This window comes from Hylobates moloch, unplaced genomic scaffold (assembly GCF_009828535.3).
Source record: "Hylobates moloch isolate HMO894 unplaced genomic scaffold, HMol_V3 SCAFFOLD_10, whole genome shotgun sequence".
Classification (NCBI taxonomy): Eukaryota; Metazoa; Chordata; class Mammalia; order Primates; family Hylobatidae; genus Hylobates; species Hylobates moloch.
In genome coordinates, this window is record NW_026652285.1 from 108,303,653 (window position 1) to 108,319,664 (window position 16,012).

A 16,012-nucleotide genomic window follows, 5' to 3' on the forward strand; every position below is an offset into this window, starting at 1 on the left:
TGGGGGGGGGGCAGGGGCACGGGGGAGCGGGGGTGCGGGGGGCGTGGGGGGAGCGGGGGCATGGAGGGGAGCGGGGGTGCGGGGGGAGCGGGGGGCATGGGGGGAGCGGGGGCACAGGGGGGAGCGGGGGTGCGGGGGGGGCAGGGGGAGGGAGGAGTGAGGGGAGTGGAGGGTGCAAGGAGGGCCACGGGGGGAGTGGGGATCATGGCGGGAGCCAGGAGCCGCGGGGGGCGCGGGCGAGGTTCTTCTCCAAATACAAAAACAAGGCCTTGCAGGATAAGGCGGAGTCGAGGAAACAAGATGAAAGTGTGTGGGGAAGACTATCTGGCCTGGACTCTGCACCCTCTCTTCACGTCTAGAAGAGTAAAAATACAGAAGTCTTTTTCCTGTAAGACCTGCAAAAGGAGCATGAACAGACTTGAGTGCGCCAGGAATGCAAATATCCCCACAAAATACCCCGTGTTCTTCCCTCGTTAGAAGAGCGTTCGTAAAACCAGGACTTTGAAGCCAAAAGGTGCCATCCGATGTGAAACCAGGCCCGCATGTTTATAAAATCCCTGATCATAAATATTAAAGCTGCAGGTGGCACAGGGCAGGGCTGCCTCCGAGCGAGCTTCCGCCGTGGCTGGCAGCACCCGGGCACTCACACGGCCGGGTGGTGGTGCTTGACCTTCCACCGCCTGGACCTCACCCGGAAGAAGAAGTACATCACCATGAGGAACAGGGATGAGGCCACGTACAGCACGACACAGAGACTCATGTCCAGGCTGGAGAAGTCGACCCCTAGAAAGGGTGCGGCCCCGCCCACTTCCTTGTGGGCCCCAGGCCCATCCAGACCCTGGAGTTTCCCATCCGAGCTGTGGTGCAAGCTCTCCGGAAGGGCAGGCCTGGGGCCCAGCACACCGGGTGGATGGACGCTCTGGGTGTCTCGGTCTCCATGGGACACCTCTAGGGGAGTGAGTCTTTTCTCCTCTTCCTCACCCCTGGCCAGGGTTCCTCCTTCACTGGAATCCCCCTGGTCTGCAGAATACGTGTCTAAGAGGTTGTCACGGCTGTAGTGCTGCTTCAAGAATGTGAGCACGTGGCCTTCATCCCAGCTTGCCAGGCCCTTAATTTCCTCATGGCAGGCTGGGCAGAGGTCCGGAGTGGGCCACTGAAGCTTTGGAAACCGGGGATCCTCACTCAGATGGCCTAGGAAGAAAAGGAAGCGAGAGAGCCAGAGGGAAGGAGGCTTTGTGAAGCCATATGCAGCGTGCGGCAACCGGACTCCCACTCCCACCCACCACGGGCCTCCACTGCCCCGGCCCAGGGTCCTGCCAGGCCTCCCTCCCTGCCCTACCCACCACCCGTCCCTTGCAGTGCGGCCCAGATAACATCCTGCTTCTGCAGGCCCCTGTGCACGTGTTCCCCTCTGCCGGTTCCCATGCCTGCAAGTAAGGAGACGCTACACGCTCAGCCTCCGCCACTTCCCAGACCACACCTGTCCCAAACCACCCAGCACTCCACTTCCAAAACAGAGCATGCAGCCCTCACCTCGAGGCCTTTGTCCGCACAGTGCTGCCTGTGTGCCCCTCCCCCCATTGCTGTCCCTCTGCCCTTTCCTGAAGGTGCACCTGAGGCCCACTACCCACGGTGCCCCGGCCACCTGGGCTCTATGGACAGTGGGCCTCAGGTGCACCTTCAGGAAAGAGCAGAGGGGCAGCAATCAATTTCCACTGCACTTCAGGTACATTGGCCCTTTCCAGACTACAAATCCCTTCAAGATCTCCAAAACTCGTTTCCCAAGTGACACGGGCTCACTTCCAGGCCCAACAGGCATCCGTCATGCAGAAGCCGCGGCACACGGCGCCTCCCAGCACTCGGAGCCCCTGCACCCGACTTGCTGACACCTGGCCACCCTCAGAGAGCTTCCAGAAGTGAATGTAAACACACCATGTTTGTCTGGGGGACTTGAGGTGTGTCTGAAATCAAGAGATGCCCTACTCGGGCCAGTCACTGACTGCGCGCTTATCCTGCTAACCGGCACCAGGTGCTGCACCCGAAGCCAGAGGGACAAGCACAGACCAGTGGCGCTTGGTCAGAAGCTGCCAGAGCCTCATGTAGGACCATCAAATAAGGTGCCAGCCCTGGACAAAAGACCCCAGGCAGATCTCCGAGGGGCCTCCCAGGAGCTTAGGTCTCAATGCACAGGCTGGAGGTGGGACTGGAGTGGGAATCTCAGGAGTGACAGTCACACTGGGCTGTAAGGCCCCTTTCTGTTGCAGTCTGATGACTGGGATGGTGGGGGCACATGCGGGCTGGGGCCACAGGTAGCAGCAGGGGCTCCAGGTCCAGGCAGGCCTGGCGAGGGTCCTGGTCCCACTGCCTCAGAGCCGAGGGCTCAGGGAAAGCACAGGCAGCTCTGTGGACGGCGGTGATGCGGAGGCTGCCAGAGCGGCGAGACGGAGAAGCTGCGCTGACCGAGGGAACAAACCCCGCAGACACGCGGCGCCTTCGTCACATGACCCCGGCCCCGGCAGTCAGGCTCAGGGCAAAGAAAAACCAATTTCTTTAGTGCTTCAGCTGTAATATGTTTTTCTAATACAGTGGATTAAATAAAAACCAATAGTTTAGTGGCATTTTCTATTCATCTCTATTAAGATTTATTTCTCAGTGGAATTATTTTTAAGCCTAATTTTAATCTGCCACTGATTTAGAAACAGTTTGAAGTACTTAACTCTGAGAAAATACATGTGCCCTATTTAATTATTTTTTTTTAACAAAACAAAGCACTTTGAGAGGTTTGGTTTACGTTTGGACAACAGATTTTCATACTACTAAAATTCCTGATCAAAAATTAATTACGTTCCAAGCTTTCCAGAGTCAAAAACATCCTCAGAGTCTAACCGTCTACCAGTGGGTACTGATGGGGGAAGAAAGAGCCACACTCATTTCCATGAGGGTCCAAGAGCCCCCAGAGTGAGAGAACCATCTAGAAAGCTGGGGACAGAAGCAGCCTGAGAAAGGCTGCGGCTCTGGCAGCTCCCAGCCACCCAAGTCCTGATCCCGTCAGCACAGTGGGTGGCACGAGGCCGCAAAGCTCAGGGACAAGCCCCACCGCAGCCGTGCCATCCTTGCTGTGCCAGGACCAGGGCCTCCCTCCGCCTGTGCTGAGCCCCCATGCCCAGGGGCTTCTCACCTGCCAGGCGGCCGTTCACCACATTATGCTTCTTCCACAGCCAGAGGATGGCTTGGTCTGGGGTTTTCACCGAGTCCATGGATTCTTTAGCCATTTCCTCAAAGTGCTCACCACATTCCTTACACCCAAAGAAGGTGTGAATGTACCTCCTCATCGTCTGCAGCACAGCCTGGGGGTCATCTTCAAAGCCTGCAGGGGAACAAACACTGCTGCCAACGGCAGGTGCGTAGGGATCACCTGACCCCACGCTTGTCCAGAGAGCCTGGGGGGAAACCGCTCCTGACACATCAGGAAGCCACCTCATGTCTCTCCAGGGGCCTTAGGCTGTGGGCACACACCAGAAGCCAGCACCTGCCAAGATGTCCAACATGCCCACGGGTGCCACAGGCTCTGGAGACACAATGACTGTGGACAGCCCAGAGGGCGGACGCGCTCCCCAGATGCCCTAGTGCCAGGAGAATGAGCCATGGACTCGGTCACCAGGGCCCAAAGGAGCCCTTCCAGGGGCGCCTCGCACCTCCCACCAGTCTTCCGGCCGTCTGTGCCAGGACGCCCGGAGCGCCATTCTTCCCTGGGATTTGCCAGCTGGGTGCAGTCTCTCTTGCTTACAAGCAACTCTCAGAGACTGGCGCCAGGGCAATGACGCTGCTCGTTCTGAATCTGCAGCTGTCGTGTTTGAAAGCCCTGCAGGACACCAGCCCAAGTGGGGACACGGCCTTAGGAAGTGACTCTAAGCTGCCGCCAGCCACGGGCGGGAGATGTGGAGCAGGTGGGCAGGCACAGGGACGGGTGCACCCACAGCCAGTTTGTGCCACCGAACGTATAAACAGACACGGACAGGCCAGGGCGCCTGCACAGATACTGTGAATGAACAACACACATCTCAAGAAAGCAACGCCTGCCCACAGGTGGCAGGAAGCAGCCAGCACTGCACCCAAGGGGAACCCCTAAGAAAACCAAGGGGGCAGCACGGGGCGGGGCTCAGCAGTCCCCGCTCAGACGACTGACACAGGAGCTTGAATGCACAGATAGGAGACCCATGAGATTAAAACAGATTACATGTCAGCATTAAAAAAAGACATGCTTTCACGAATGAATCCGTCTTCATCGACAGCAGGCCCTGGGGGAGCTTCCCGCGCGAGCACAGGCCTGACGCTGGTCGTGGCTCCCTGCAAAGCACAGCTGCGTGCAGGTCCTGACCTCAGCATCCTGGTCAATCCCGAATCCCGACACTTCCTGTTTATTTCACCCAGAGAAGGTGAGAGCAGAGCAGAGCGGACCACCTCCTCCTCGGCCTTGAGCGTGTCCACGGGCAGCTGGGCGGTGTCTCAGATGGGACCGCAGGCGCTGGCCCTGTGACCCGGCCCGTCTGCCCTGCTCTCCTGCCGGGAGGGCTCCACAGACATCTGCCTTGCATCTCCACGTAATCCCCCTCCTCTTCCCCACATCACCGCAGGCGCGGGGCCACCCTAATCTTTAAAGTGGACAAGAACCATAAAGCTCTACCTGTGGGGGGATTAGAGGCCTCACAGGCATTTTACTAGATGCGGCTTAAACATACAGTAAAGAGAAGAAAAACCTTCCAAGACTTAATCCCGTGGTCGCCTCTGACCCAGTTCTCCCGGCAGGAGGCTGCTCCTGGAGGCTGCTTCCAATATGCTGATGGGAGGAAGGAGCACTGCGGGTCTTGCTAGCGGTGTGCTTTGCCCTCACGCTGCTCTTACAATTCCACTACACTAGGGCTGGTCCTAAAAGAGTTTAAAATCAAATACTCTGGTCACTCAACTTCTTCCCTCAGCCAACACTGTACCCACACTGCCTTCAAGGAGCTGTTCCTCATGCCAGCGTGTGCCCGTGTGATCAGAGCAGACGGAAAGGGGGACGGCATGTCAGCTCATCTCCTCACCAGAACTTTCCGCGTGTAAACGTGAGGTTTCCTAACTCAGGCCCACGTTTCAGAAGCAGTTTTTGTTGTTGTTGTTTTTGAGACAGTCTTGCTGTTGCCCAGGCTGGAGTGCAGTGGCATGATCTTGGCTCACTGCAACCTCCAGTGCTGGGATTACAGGTGTGAGCCTTGTGCACAGCTCAGAATCAGGTTTGCATGCTCTGGCTGGGCACTACATCAGGCAGTGTGGATGCTGTGATTTCAATTTGTTTGGACAGCTCCCAAGGTTTCTCCCCAAAAACATACGACTGTTTTTTTCTGTATGATTATGAAAAGGATTTGAGGTTAAAACCCACCCTCTCCCCCAACCAGACCCCCGAGAAGCAGTAATGCAATGTCACCTTGAGGAGGGCCAAAACAGATTTTCAGACGGCCACTATAGTGCCCCCATCCTGGGACACTCTCCCGCAATGTGACTTTGCTGCTCCTCCCATTAACAGGTGGAATCTATTTCTCTCACCACGAATTTAGGCTGGATCAACAGGATGTGGTGGGATTGATACTATGTGACTCCACACTGAGGCCTCTCAGGGGGTCCTGCCTGAACCTGGTGCTACTTGGTGGGGAAGCCACATTCAGGAGTATGAGGCATTCCAAGGTCCCCTGGACTAACCAGCTGCCACCAGATGAAGGCAGACACACGAGTGAGTCCAAGCAGCAACTCACAGAAGAACCGCCCAGCCAAGCCCAGCCCAAACTGTTGATCCACAGCATGATAAGCAAACACAGTGGTGGCTGCTTTAAGCCCCAGCATTTTAGGTTAGTTTGTTATGTGGCAAAAAATAACTGTAAAAGAATTTGAGAATCTTACTGGAAATAGTATTGAACTGTGTGAGTCAAGACACCACTTCAGCTCTAAAGTAACCATTAATGAACCTGAATCACTGCTTCAACTGGGAAGCACACACAACAAAACTCAGGGGAGATAAAAAATCCAATACATACTTTAGTGTTCTGTGAAGGACAGAAAATTTCTTTTTATCTATTTCCTAGTAATTGAAAATTATTAAATCCAACTTCAAAGTTTTATAGGTTTTAACCCCTTGTGGTGGGCAGCCTCTGTGACGGTCCCCACAGATCACGCCACCTATACTCACCCCTCCTGTGATGTCCTCCCCTTGCGAGTGGCCAGGGCCTCGTGACTGACTAGTAAGCAGAATCTGACAGAGGTGACGGAATGTCATCCTCGGATGGGCACCCTCTCACTGGCTCGCTGACGAGGTTTGCTGCCAGGATGTGAGCCACCCCACAGAGAGGCCCTGAGCATGGCCTGCAGTCAACAGCCAGCATGGAGCTCAGGGCCTTAGGCAAGCCACGTGCAAGGAGGCAGGCCCTGCTCTCTGCCCCGTGAGGGTGCTGGGAAGCTACTCTCCCCAGGTGGGCCTCGGGTGAGTTGAGTCAGATCGGTGACCCCCCAGGCCCAGCTGACGCTCCAATTGCAGCCTGACCAATCCTGAAGAAGAGGACCTAGATGAGGCCATGCCCAACCCTCGGAAACTGTGAGCTCATAACCACGGGTGGTTCCCGTGGTTCTGGCTGCTAAATTTCAGAGTGATTTGTTATACAACAGCTGATAATGAAAACACCTCTCCAAACAGATTTCACTTATTCTGTCTTTTTTTTTTTTTTTGAGACGGAGTCTCGCTCTGTCGCCCAGGCTAGAGTGCAGTGGCGCGATCTCGGCTCACTGCAAGCTCTGCCTCCTGGGTTCACACCATTCTCCTGCCTCAGCCTCTCCGAGTAGCTGGGACTACAGGCGCCCGCCACCACGCCCGGCTAATTTTTTTGTATTTTTAGTAGAGATGGGGTTTCACCGTGGTCTCGATCTCCTGACCTCGTGATCCGCCCGCCTTGGCCTCCCAAAGTGCTAGGATTACAAGCGTGAGCCACCGCGCCCGGCCTATTCTGTCTTTTTAAAGCAGAAAACAGGGTGTTTACACTGCAGGGAAATTCCCAGCCAGCATTCTCTTTCTTCTTTATGGTTTATTTCCTGCATGTTAGCCATGCACATCCTTGCGAGTTCTGACAAGGGGAAACTGGTGCCCCCGCAGCCACAGCCCTGGGTGAGCTGCCCCTGTGAGAGGAGTCTGAACTGCCGTTCCCCTGCCTCAGTGCCCTGGCGACACACTGCCTCACATACAGCAGTACGCACCTTCGCACACACCGGCTGGGTTAATGTGTTAGGAAGACCATCGGCCCCTCTGGCCTGTACAGGGACAGCTTACCTGTGCCAACCAGTGCATCTGGGTGGGTCGAGGCTTCAACAGTCAAAGTGTGGAACAGTTTCCAGAAAGAACACGGGTAACCCCTCAACTCAGATCGGCTTCCTTGACATCCAACCCACTTTATGTGATTAGTAAGGAATATTCCAGAAATCTGAAAATAAATAAACCCAAAGAATAAAAGATAATTGTTGAAATAAAAAACAGTCGACAGCTGCCTTCTTGACTGGGGGGGTGCTTAATGGGGGTGTGGTTTACTGAAGCTGTATCAACTGTACACATAAGATCTGTGCCTCCTACCATACGCAAATTTAAATTCAATAAAACAAAAGAGAGAAAATGGTCTCCTTTACTAAAGGAGCTCTCAGGCCAATCTGAAAAGAAGAGAGAGTTCTTCCGTATCTTGATAAACCAGTAACGTTAAGCATAAAATGTATCCACCTTTTCTTTTAAATTAGAATTAGCTGAAAGGACAGTATTAAGAGAAAAGGCAACTAACAACATAAAAAAGCTCAACCGTCAAATAATTCTCGGCCAGAACAAACAAGGTGTGTTCACTGAAGAAGCAACAGGGTGGCCATCGGAGCGGGTGACTGCTGGCCTGGGAGGGCTGTGAGCCCTGGGCAGATTCAGTTCGGTGTGGTTTCGTGTCTCATCAACCTTTTCCTCCCTAAGGACTCCTGAGCCCGGGACGCGTTCTCGAGGGAGATGTCACACGTCGCAGTCACGTGAGAGTGCTCCCACGACCTTGAGCTCGGACTGGAGTCAAGGTGGAAGACAGACTCAGGCAAGAAGCCTGGCACCGTCTGCTTCTCAGCTGCAACCAGCAAATGGCAAAGCTGGCAAAATCACAGCACGACAAGTGCACCTTATCGTTTTCCCAGAAGATCTGCTGTGCGCCACTGACCACGCTGGCCACGCGGGCGTCGGACAAGCAGCACGCTGGGTTTACTGCCCGTGACTAAACGCTCTGGGGGCCATGGAGAAGCTGCTGATCTGGACTAAGGAGGGAATGGCAGGAGTGAGTGCCACGACCTCTTGGGGTGCTGGTCCCCTGAGCGAAGACTGGCACCTGCTGGCACCTGTTCTTGGGGAAAGCTCTGGCAGGGCTGCCACACTTCCTGAATACATCAAGTTTTCATCAGATTGGCTTACTAAAAATTTAAAAAGCGCAAGTACTACATTGCTTCAGAAAACCCCATTTGTCCAAAGGACAGGTGGTCACAGTGCAGTTTTGGTGAGCTGTCCTTAAACTGAAGCCCCAGCATGACACTGCCAAGGCAGACAGGAGGCCATGGCTACGATGCTGTCATGGAGACAGTAAGTCACTGCTCCCCTACCTCACAGTGGAGCCCGGGCCCCGAGCAGGGAGATGCACCAGCTCAGGGCGAGGGAAGGGGAGGGAAGGACGGCGCAGCGTGGCTGGCGAGGGTTCTGGGGCTCACCCGCATCTTGTTGTTGACCAGGTCGAGCACGGCGTTGTAGGGGATCCTGTCCAGGGGAAGGCTGGCCAGCCACTCCTGCAGCATCTCCAACAGCTTCTTGACTGGCGGCCGTCCAGGGAACAGCTGCATGAGGAAGGAGCCACCTGAGAGCTACAGACCCAAACCCGGGCCCGCCCCCACTGCTGGGGCACAGCACCTCTGAAGACAAGCACTCCATCCGCAGAGGGGCTGAACCCAGGACGGGGCCTCTCAGAACTCGGGTTTCTCTGATGGGAGGCAGGAAACCCAAGGGGACATGGGGTGGGCACCTAGCCAGCGCCTCTCCCTAGGACGGCCTGCGCCCATGGCCATGCCTTTCTCCAGCCCGTGCCTGCAGCTCACCCACCTGTGCCCACGGCCTCACTCCCGCCAGGTGACAGGCAAGGTCACAGTGTGTGACTCATCACGGAGCTGGCGGGGGCTTGCTGATTTATTCTGCCTTCCTCACGAGGAGCTGTGCTGACCCCACCTGCCCGCCCGCTGGGCTTCCCCTCTGCCATCGCCGACTGTGTGAAGCATGCACGGCAGTGCACATGCACCGGCAGCCGGGGCTAACTGCCTATGGGCTCGTGTGGGCCGTGAGGCTGGCCGACATCAACACAGCTTGGGGAGGCGTCTGGCTGAGAAGATCCCAGGGCTCTGTCTTTTTAGGAGAAACTCTGATCAGCTGCTGCACCACAAACCGTGCAAAACATAGGCTGCCGAAAGAGCTCCAAAAACCCGAGCTGAAATCTCACGGGTGGCAATGCCAGACCAGAAATGCCAGCCACCAAGAGCTCCTCAAACCCAAGCTGAAGCTCACGGGTGGCGATGCCAGACCAGAAACGCTGGCATCTTCAGCTCAGTCCAATATATGTTCTCCCGCGTAGGTTAAAAAGTACCATGATTAATTTACCACGATAAAATTTATTTTGGACATCCAAGTAAACTTCAGAAAAATATTAAGAATAACTTCTTAATACCCTGGCCTCAGGAGTTACCTAGAGCACAAGTGTAAAAGCTCCAAGCCTAACTAGACTAAGGGGAAGACGGAGAAGTGGGGAGAGGAGAGCAGGTCTGCCTAGCGACAGCTGTGCGACTCCAGCGAATTAGCTGGCCGGCGGCCACCACCACTAAGAGCCACACTGTCCTCCACTAATATGATGGACAGATTAGCAGGACACTTTCTTAAAGGAAATGAGGCCAGCTAGAGATTTCTGAACTCTGGATGGCCCCGTGGGGTAAAAACCTGCCCAGGCAATGTTCATGCATTCATCTGAGGCACCTCTAGTCCTTCAAGGTTTCCTGTACTTTTCACAAATCAATTTGTAAGTAAACTCTATCCAAAGTGCTGACTATAAATTATTCTATCATGCATCTTATTCTTGGCAAGAGAAATATTTTAAGCCTAAGCCTCCTTGTCATTAGACAGTAACAAGCAACTGAGCTCATGGAGTTACACCTGGCCACCTCCCTGGCTGGTCCTCTTAAGCCTGACCCTGGGCACAGCCAGGCCTGAGCTCTGTTGGGTTGCATCTCTGCCCGCTCCCAGCAACCCCCTCAGTGGTCTCAGACACCACATCTGTGCTGATGATGGAGCTGAGCATGAAGCCCCCAGGACCCCTCCCTGAACCCGGCTGGCGGAGCAGATGCACACCCCACCTGGATCTGCACAGCCCCTGCCTCTCCCTCTCCCCCCAGCCCCTGTGCACCGCTCCTCTGAGAGCCAGCTGAGGTGTGGGCCTCCAGTCCCTCCTCCATCTACTCTCCAGGCAGCCAAAGCTGGGCTTTTCCAACAGGTGCTTGGCTCACGCCCCCACCCCTCTCTACATCCACCGCCTCAGCCCAGTGCTGGGAACAGCACTGGACGCAGGAGGCACTCAGGAAATGGGTGGAATGAGTTGGGGCGCGGGCCTGGGCAGACAAAGCAAGGTGGAGAGCACCTCAGCGGAGCTGGCGGAGCCCCCGCAGTGTCCGACGCCCCCCAGGGCCCACTCTGTGCAGGGCCAAATTCCCACACGTAGCCCAGACCAGCACCGTCCCAAACCTTGGCCAAGACAGTCACAAAGTCCTTGAGCGTCTTCAGCTCTGCTCCGGCCAGGGACTTGTGGGCTGCCAGCTCCACCCGCAGGAGACAGTGTAGCCCTGATTCCAGGTCCGCCGTGTACAGCTTTGACCTAGGATGGGATATGGCAGCGTCAGGGAATGCCCAACCTTTCCCTCCACAGCAAGTCTCCCTGTCCTGGCTCCTTCCCACAGACTCCCAGGGCCCCCAGGAGGGCTCCCGAGCGGCCCTCAGCGGCTGGGGTGGGTTTCTGAGTGAACCCGCCCTGCAAGCACGCAGCCTTTGGTCTACACGCACTGTCTCCGGGGGCTTCAGTTCAAGAGGAACACTTGCTTGTCAAATTCTCTCCAAACCACGATTTCTGAATTTTCTTCTTTGTTTGGCTTTTCAGGCAAGGGAAGCGATTTCTTCCTCACATCCGGCAATGACTTCAAATAAGAGGAAAAGAAGGCCCGCAGAGGTTTCACACTGTGAGAGAGGGGAGGGCAAAGGTGAGAAGAGCCTCCTTTATAAAATCCTAAAGTAGGAGCCCCGGCATTCAGGACAGCTCTGGGCCACCCCATTCATCCTTTGGGCATTTACTGGGGCATGGGGGCCAGTGGGAACGGCCGACACCCCGCCTGGGCTCCGGCTGAGCTTCCACCTGGAGGGATAAGAGGAGACACACCAAATCCACAGATTTACAACCAGTTCCAGTTGTAATAAGTACTATGACTCATTTATGTTTGTGGGGACCTTAAGGCGTTTTGTAAAGCTGGGTTGAGCATCTGCCAAGATCAGCTTTATTCTGACTGCGATTTCCAACATGCCTAAGAGCCTTCACCGACGCGCCCACAATCTGCCAGCCCTGAGTGGGGCATCTGGAAGTCGGGGCCTGGGGTGGATGTCAGCCCCTCCCTGATGTCAGGACGGAGCTCCCTGCGCACCCGCCCTGTGTGGACAGGGTGGAGCTGCCTTCTGAGGACACCCTCAATGCCATTATCGAGCACTTCAGTGTGACGTGGAGCTTGTTTCCAAAGACAGAATGTAGCAGTGATATTTGCAAAAATATTAAAATATCTATAAAAACATTAACATCATTTGACACTAAGAAGTTGTCTAGATACTTTTAACACTAAACAAACATCTGGCAGTGGTTCAGGCCGCTCTGCCTAGGGCAGTGCTGTGCCCCAGGCCTGGAATGGGCCACCTCATCGGCAGAGCCGGGCCCCCAAGCACTCAGAGCATCTCCCAACAAGCTCAATGGCCTCTGTGGTTACCCTGAATTCCAGCTTTATCTTTTTTGTTTTCACTCATTTATCTATTTTTGAGACAGGATCTTGCTCTGTTGCCCAGGCTGAAGTGCAGTGGTGCAATCTCAGCTCACTGCAGCCTCAGCCTCCTGGGCTCAAATGATCCTCCCACCTCAGCCCCCTGAGCAGCTGTGACCACAGGCACACTCCACCATACCCGGCTAATGTTTTATTTTTCACAGGCTGGAGTCTCACTATCAACCTGGGCTGGTCTCAGCCTCCTGGGCTCAGGTAATCCTCTCATCTCAGCCTCCGAAAGTGCTGGGATTACAGGTGTGAGCCTGGCCTCTTTTTCAAAAGGACAGAAAAATACCTAAGAAGCTGCAGTGTTCGGGGCTTCTGTAAGGCGCCCTCTATGCCCCAGTCGATCTTTGAGGAGGCTAAACTGGAAGCTCTAAGAGACAGGAAACATGTCCTGTCTTCTCACTGCTGTCCCCCTGCACCTAGGAGCCCAGCGTGGTGAGTCACCAAGAGCCACAGAGTCAACCGTGGCTAAACCAGCACATGCTGGAAGGCTGGAGGTGCTGCGGCTTCAGGCCAGGGGAAGGGGCCACCCAGTGTGGCGCAGGCTGGCCTCACGCTGTCCTTCTCCCCAAGGTGAGGAGGAGGCCAGGGCCCCTCCAGCCTCAGGACGTTACTTAATTTTCTCAACCATTTTTCGTTTTTTTTTTTTTGAGACGGAGTCTGGCTCTGTTGCCCAGGCTGGACTGCGGTGGCAGGATCTCAGCTCACTGCAGCCTTGACCTCTGAGGCTCAAGCGATCCTCCCACCTCAGCCTCCTGAGTAGCTGGGACTACAGTGGCACACCACCAGGCCCGGCTAGTCTTTTTTTTAGTATAGACGGGGTCTTACTATGTTGCCCAGGCTGGTCTTGAACTCCTAGACTCCAATGATTCACCTGTGCCCAGCCTCATTGATCTCACTGTTCTTTTTCTAACCTGATTCAAGTTGTTTACTTTTTCATTGGGCTTATCAGAGGGGCACACGGGCACTCCGCACAGAGGTGAAGGGCTTATCCGAGGGGCACACGGGCACTCCGCGCAGAGGTGAAGGGCTTATCCGAGGGGCACACGGGCACTCCGCGCAGAGGCGAAGGGCTTATCTGAGGGGCACACGGGCACTCTGTGCAGAGGTGAAGGGCTTATCCGAGGGGCACACGGGAACTCTGCGCAGAGGCAAAGGGTTTATCCGAAGGGCACACGGGCACTCCATGCAGAGGCAAAGGGCTTGCCAAGGTTCCGCGGTTCTTAGAGAAAGAGCAGAACCTGAGGGGCAGGACCTGGCGCCCACCCCGACTTCTCATTCTGCAGAGGCGGGCACATGGGCTCGCCTGCAGCCCCAGACACAGACCAAACTGCATCCCGAGTCCACCCAGAGCAGGATTTGAGGAGCATCTGCTGCTCCCGAAGCCCCGGCCCAGCAGCCCTCATGCATGTGCTGGTTTAGCCACAGTTTCCTCTGCAGCTCTTGGTAAGTCACCACACCAGGCTCCTCCTAGGTGCAGGGACACAGCAGTGAGAAAACAGAAATCCACGAAAACACAGCACAGATCAGCAACACCCAAGGGCTGAGAGTCAGGGCCCAAATCTGCCCAGGGAAGCGGGGCAGAGGGGCCAGGGCTCCCTGGATCTCACACCAGACTTGCACTGTCTACTCGGAGCCTCCGTCCAGTAACTCCTCACGGCACGGGGTTCCCAGATCCCACCCGGGCACTCACACGTTAATCAATCCATGCGACCCATTTGGGTAGATCAGGTAACACGAAGGGACTGAAGAAACACCAAGTTTCTCCAGAAAAGCTTTGTCCCCGTCCAGCGCTCGGGTCACCACGATGCTTTCATATGGGATGAGGTCTAAGATCACCTGGGGGATGAGAACACAATGACACTTCCACAGGGACTGGCAGTTTCTCAGAAAACACGACGTGCAGATACACGGCCTTGCAGGGAACCTTTCACAGAAGGGCACGAAGTCTGTCCCCCTGCAGGCAAGACCCTCACTCAAATCTTCATTCTCATCGCACTTTAAGGCAACTGATGGCACACACGCCATGAGCAGAAACCACGGTCTTATTCGGCAATTTTACAAACCCATCAAAGAAAACACTTATCCACGAATTTGCACTTGACTTTCTAAAACCACTGCACCCCCCACAACACTGATACTGGTCAAGTGAGTCCCTGCACACGGGAGCCACACCCCACGGCCTCGCACTCCTGTCCCGTGTGTGGAAGCTTCGTGGCCAGTGCAGCAGGCCTCGCGCTGCCGCTCCTCCCCAGCCACCCTGCTCCTGTCTGGTTCTGCTCAGGCTGAATGGGCAGCAACAGGGTCTCGGTGGCAGAGAGACCACAGAGTGGCATCTCAGGATTTCGGAAGAAACCCTGTGTGTGCCACCACCACATCGGGCATACGTCTTTCCTTCTCTTAACAGAGCAACAAAACCAGCTGCTCCTCACACCAAGGGCCCTGGCTAAAGGTGTGAACCGGGCGCCCCCTGCGTGGCCATGCCTCTCCGGAGCTGGGTGTGTCTGTGAAGAGCTGATCACTACTCTAGGACCACACTGGTCTCTGGTCTGGGCCATGCCGTGACTCAGTGCTGAAGAGCACTCCTCCTGCATGAGTGGAGCCTGGCTTCCCCGAACGCACCAGCATGCCAGGGAGGTAGGGGAGCGTGCCCAGCACCAAGACGGGCCCACACCCACCTCTTCTCGGGGGAACACCTGCCTCTGGTCTGTGTGTGTGGAGGCCCCGCCCGAGACAGCAAGGGCACGAGGGGCCTTGGGACAGGGGTGAGGGGTGTGGGAGAGCCACACACTGCTAGCGGTTCCTCAGCCCTCCACAGAGAATCCTGGCCAACCATGTGGAGGCAGCCTGGCGTCACCATCAAACCTGGAGGGGGCGGTGCTGGGGTGCCAGGAGGGCAGCCAGAGCATGAAGCAAGATGGTCACAGTGCAGGTGTCTGCAGCTTCCTTCCCAAGTGCGTCTCCAAAAGCCCTCGCAGGGGCAAAGCTGTTTCCTACGTTCACCGCCAAGGCCCCCCCCCAGTGGACAGAAAAACAGTCGCCTATCAAGTTGCAAGGAGAAGGAGGAGAAGTTCAGGGTGATTGCTGGGCGAACGCATGTGCGGTGAAGCGTTTCTCTCGTCTCCAGGAAGACTGTCAGCAATAATGACTCTCCGTGAGCTGCCCCTGCACCTGGTCCCTGGACCTTATTTAGACTTGGCCAAAAGCAAGGCTTCAGAACTGTACGTGTGAAATCAAAGTATGACAATGATAGAAACGATGTTTTACAGAATCTTGGATTTGGCAAAAATGTTGAGAGTTCAGAATATGGCAATGCAAAAAATCTTAGTAATAATGCATACGAAATACAGAATGACCTCAAGGTAAGCTGGGCGTGTCATAAAAATGAGCTCTTCTGCAAAGCCCTCTCTTAGTTTCAAACCTAGGGTTAGGCCACCTTCTGAACCCCTCCCACCGCCAAGCTCATTCATCCTAACAGTCTTCTGCAGACACCAGTGACTTTGCTGAGTAACATTAACTAAGCTTCTGATAATGAACAAGACCTAAAGCCACGGACAGGACACGAGATGCCGACGCAGTGACCGGCACCTGCAAATCTCATCACAGATCCACCTGCCAACCCCAATCACACCACGTGTGACACCTGGAGCCCACGCAGAGGCCATACCTCCCGTCCAAGGTAGGAGCTGTTGCTTTCAAAGACAATAGCCACGTAATGGCTGCCACGGTTGTCAAGAAGGGAAAGAACATCACTGGGCCTTTCAAGAGAAAAAAAAGAGGCTTTTAGTGCTGTCAACAGCAGTGAGTTGGCCACCACATCCCA

At 55.3% G+C, this 16,012-nt stretch overlaps 1 protein-coding gene across 3 annotated transcripts in view; it reads right to left on the reverse strand.

Moving 5' to 3' along the window:
- Window positions 1-248: 248 nt before the first annotated feature.
- QSOX2 (quiescin sulfhydryl oxidase 2) overlaps window positions 249-16,012 on the reverse strand; it is a 37,686-nt gene continuing 21,922 nt past the window's right edge. For all 3 annotated transcript variants that reach the window (XM_032165637.2, XM_032165641.2, XM_032165639.2), the window contains 8 exons: window positions 15,857-15,947; window positions 13,883-14,028; window positions 11,207-11,341; window positions 10,856-10,985; window positions 8,791-8,913; window positions 7,349-7,499; window positions 3,179-3,367; window positions 249-1,191 (listed from right to left, as the gene is read on the reverse strand). In XM_032165637.2, coding sequence (XP_032021528.1) covers window positions 644-1,191; window positions 3,179-3,367; window positions 7,349-7,499; window positions 8,791-8,913; window positions 10,856-10,985; window positions 11,207-11,341; window positions 13,883-14,028; window positions 15,857-15,947 — 1,513 coding nt within the window. In that variant the 3' untranslated portion in view covers window positions 249-643. The remainder of the gene's footprint in view (window positions 1,192-3,178; window positions 3,368-7,348; window positions 7,500-8,790; window positions 8,914-10,855; window positions 10,986-11,206; window positions 11,342-13,882; window positions 14,029-15,856; window positions 15,948-16,012) is intronic.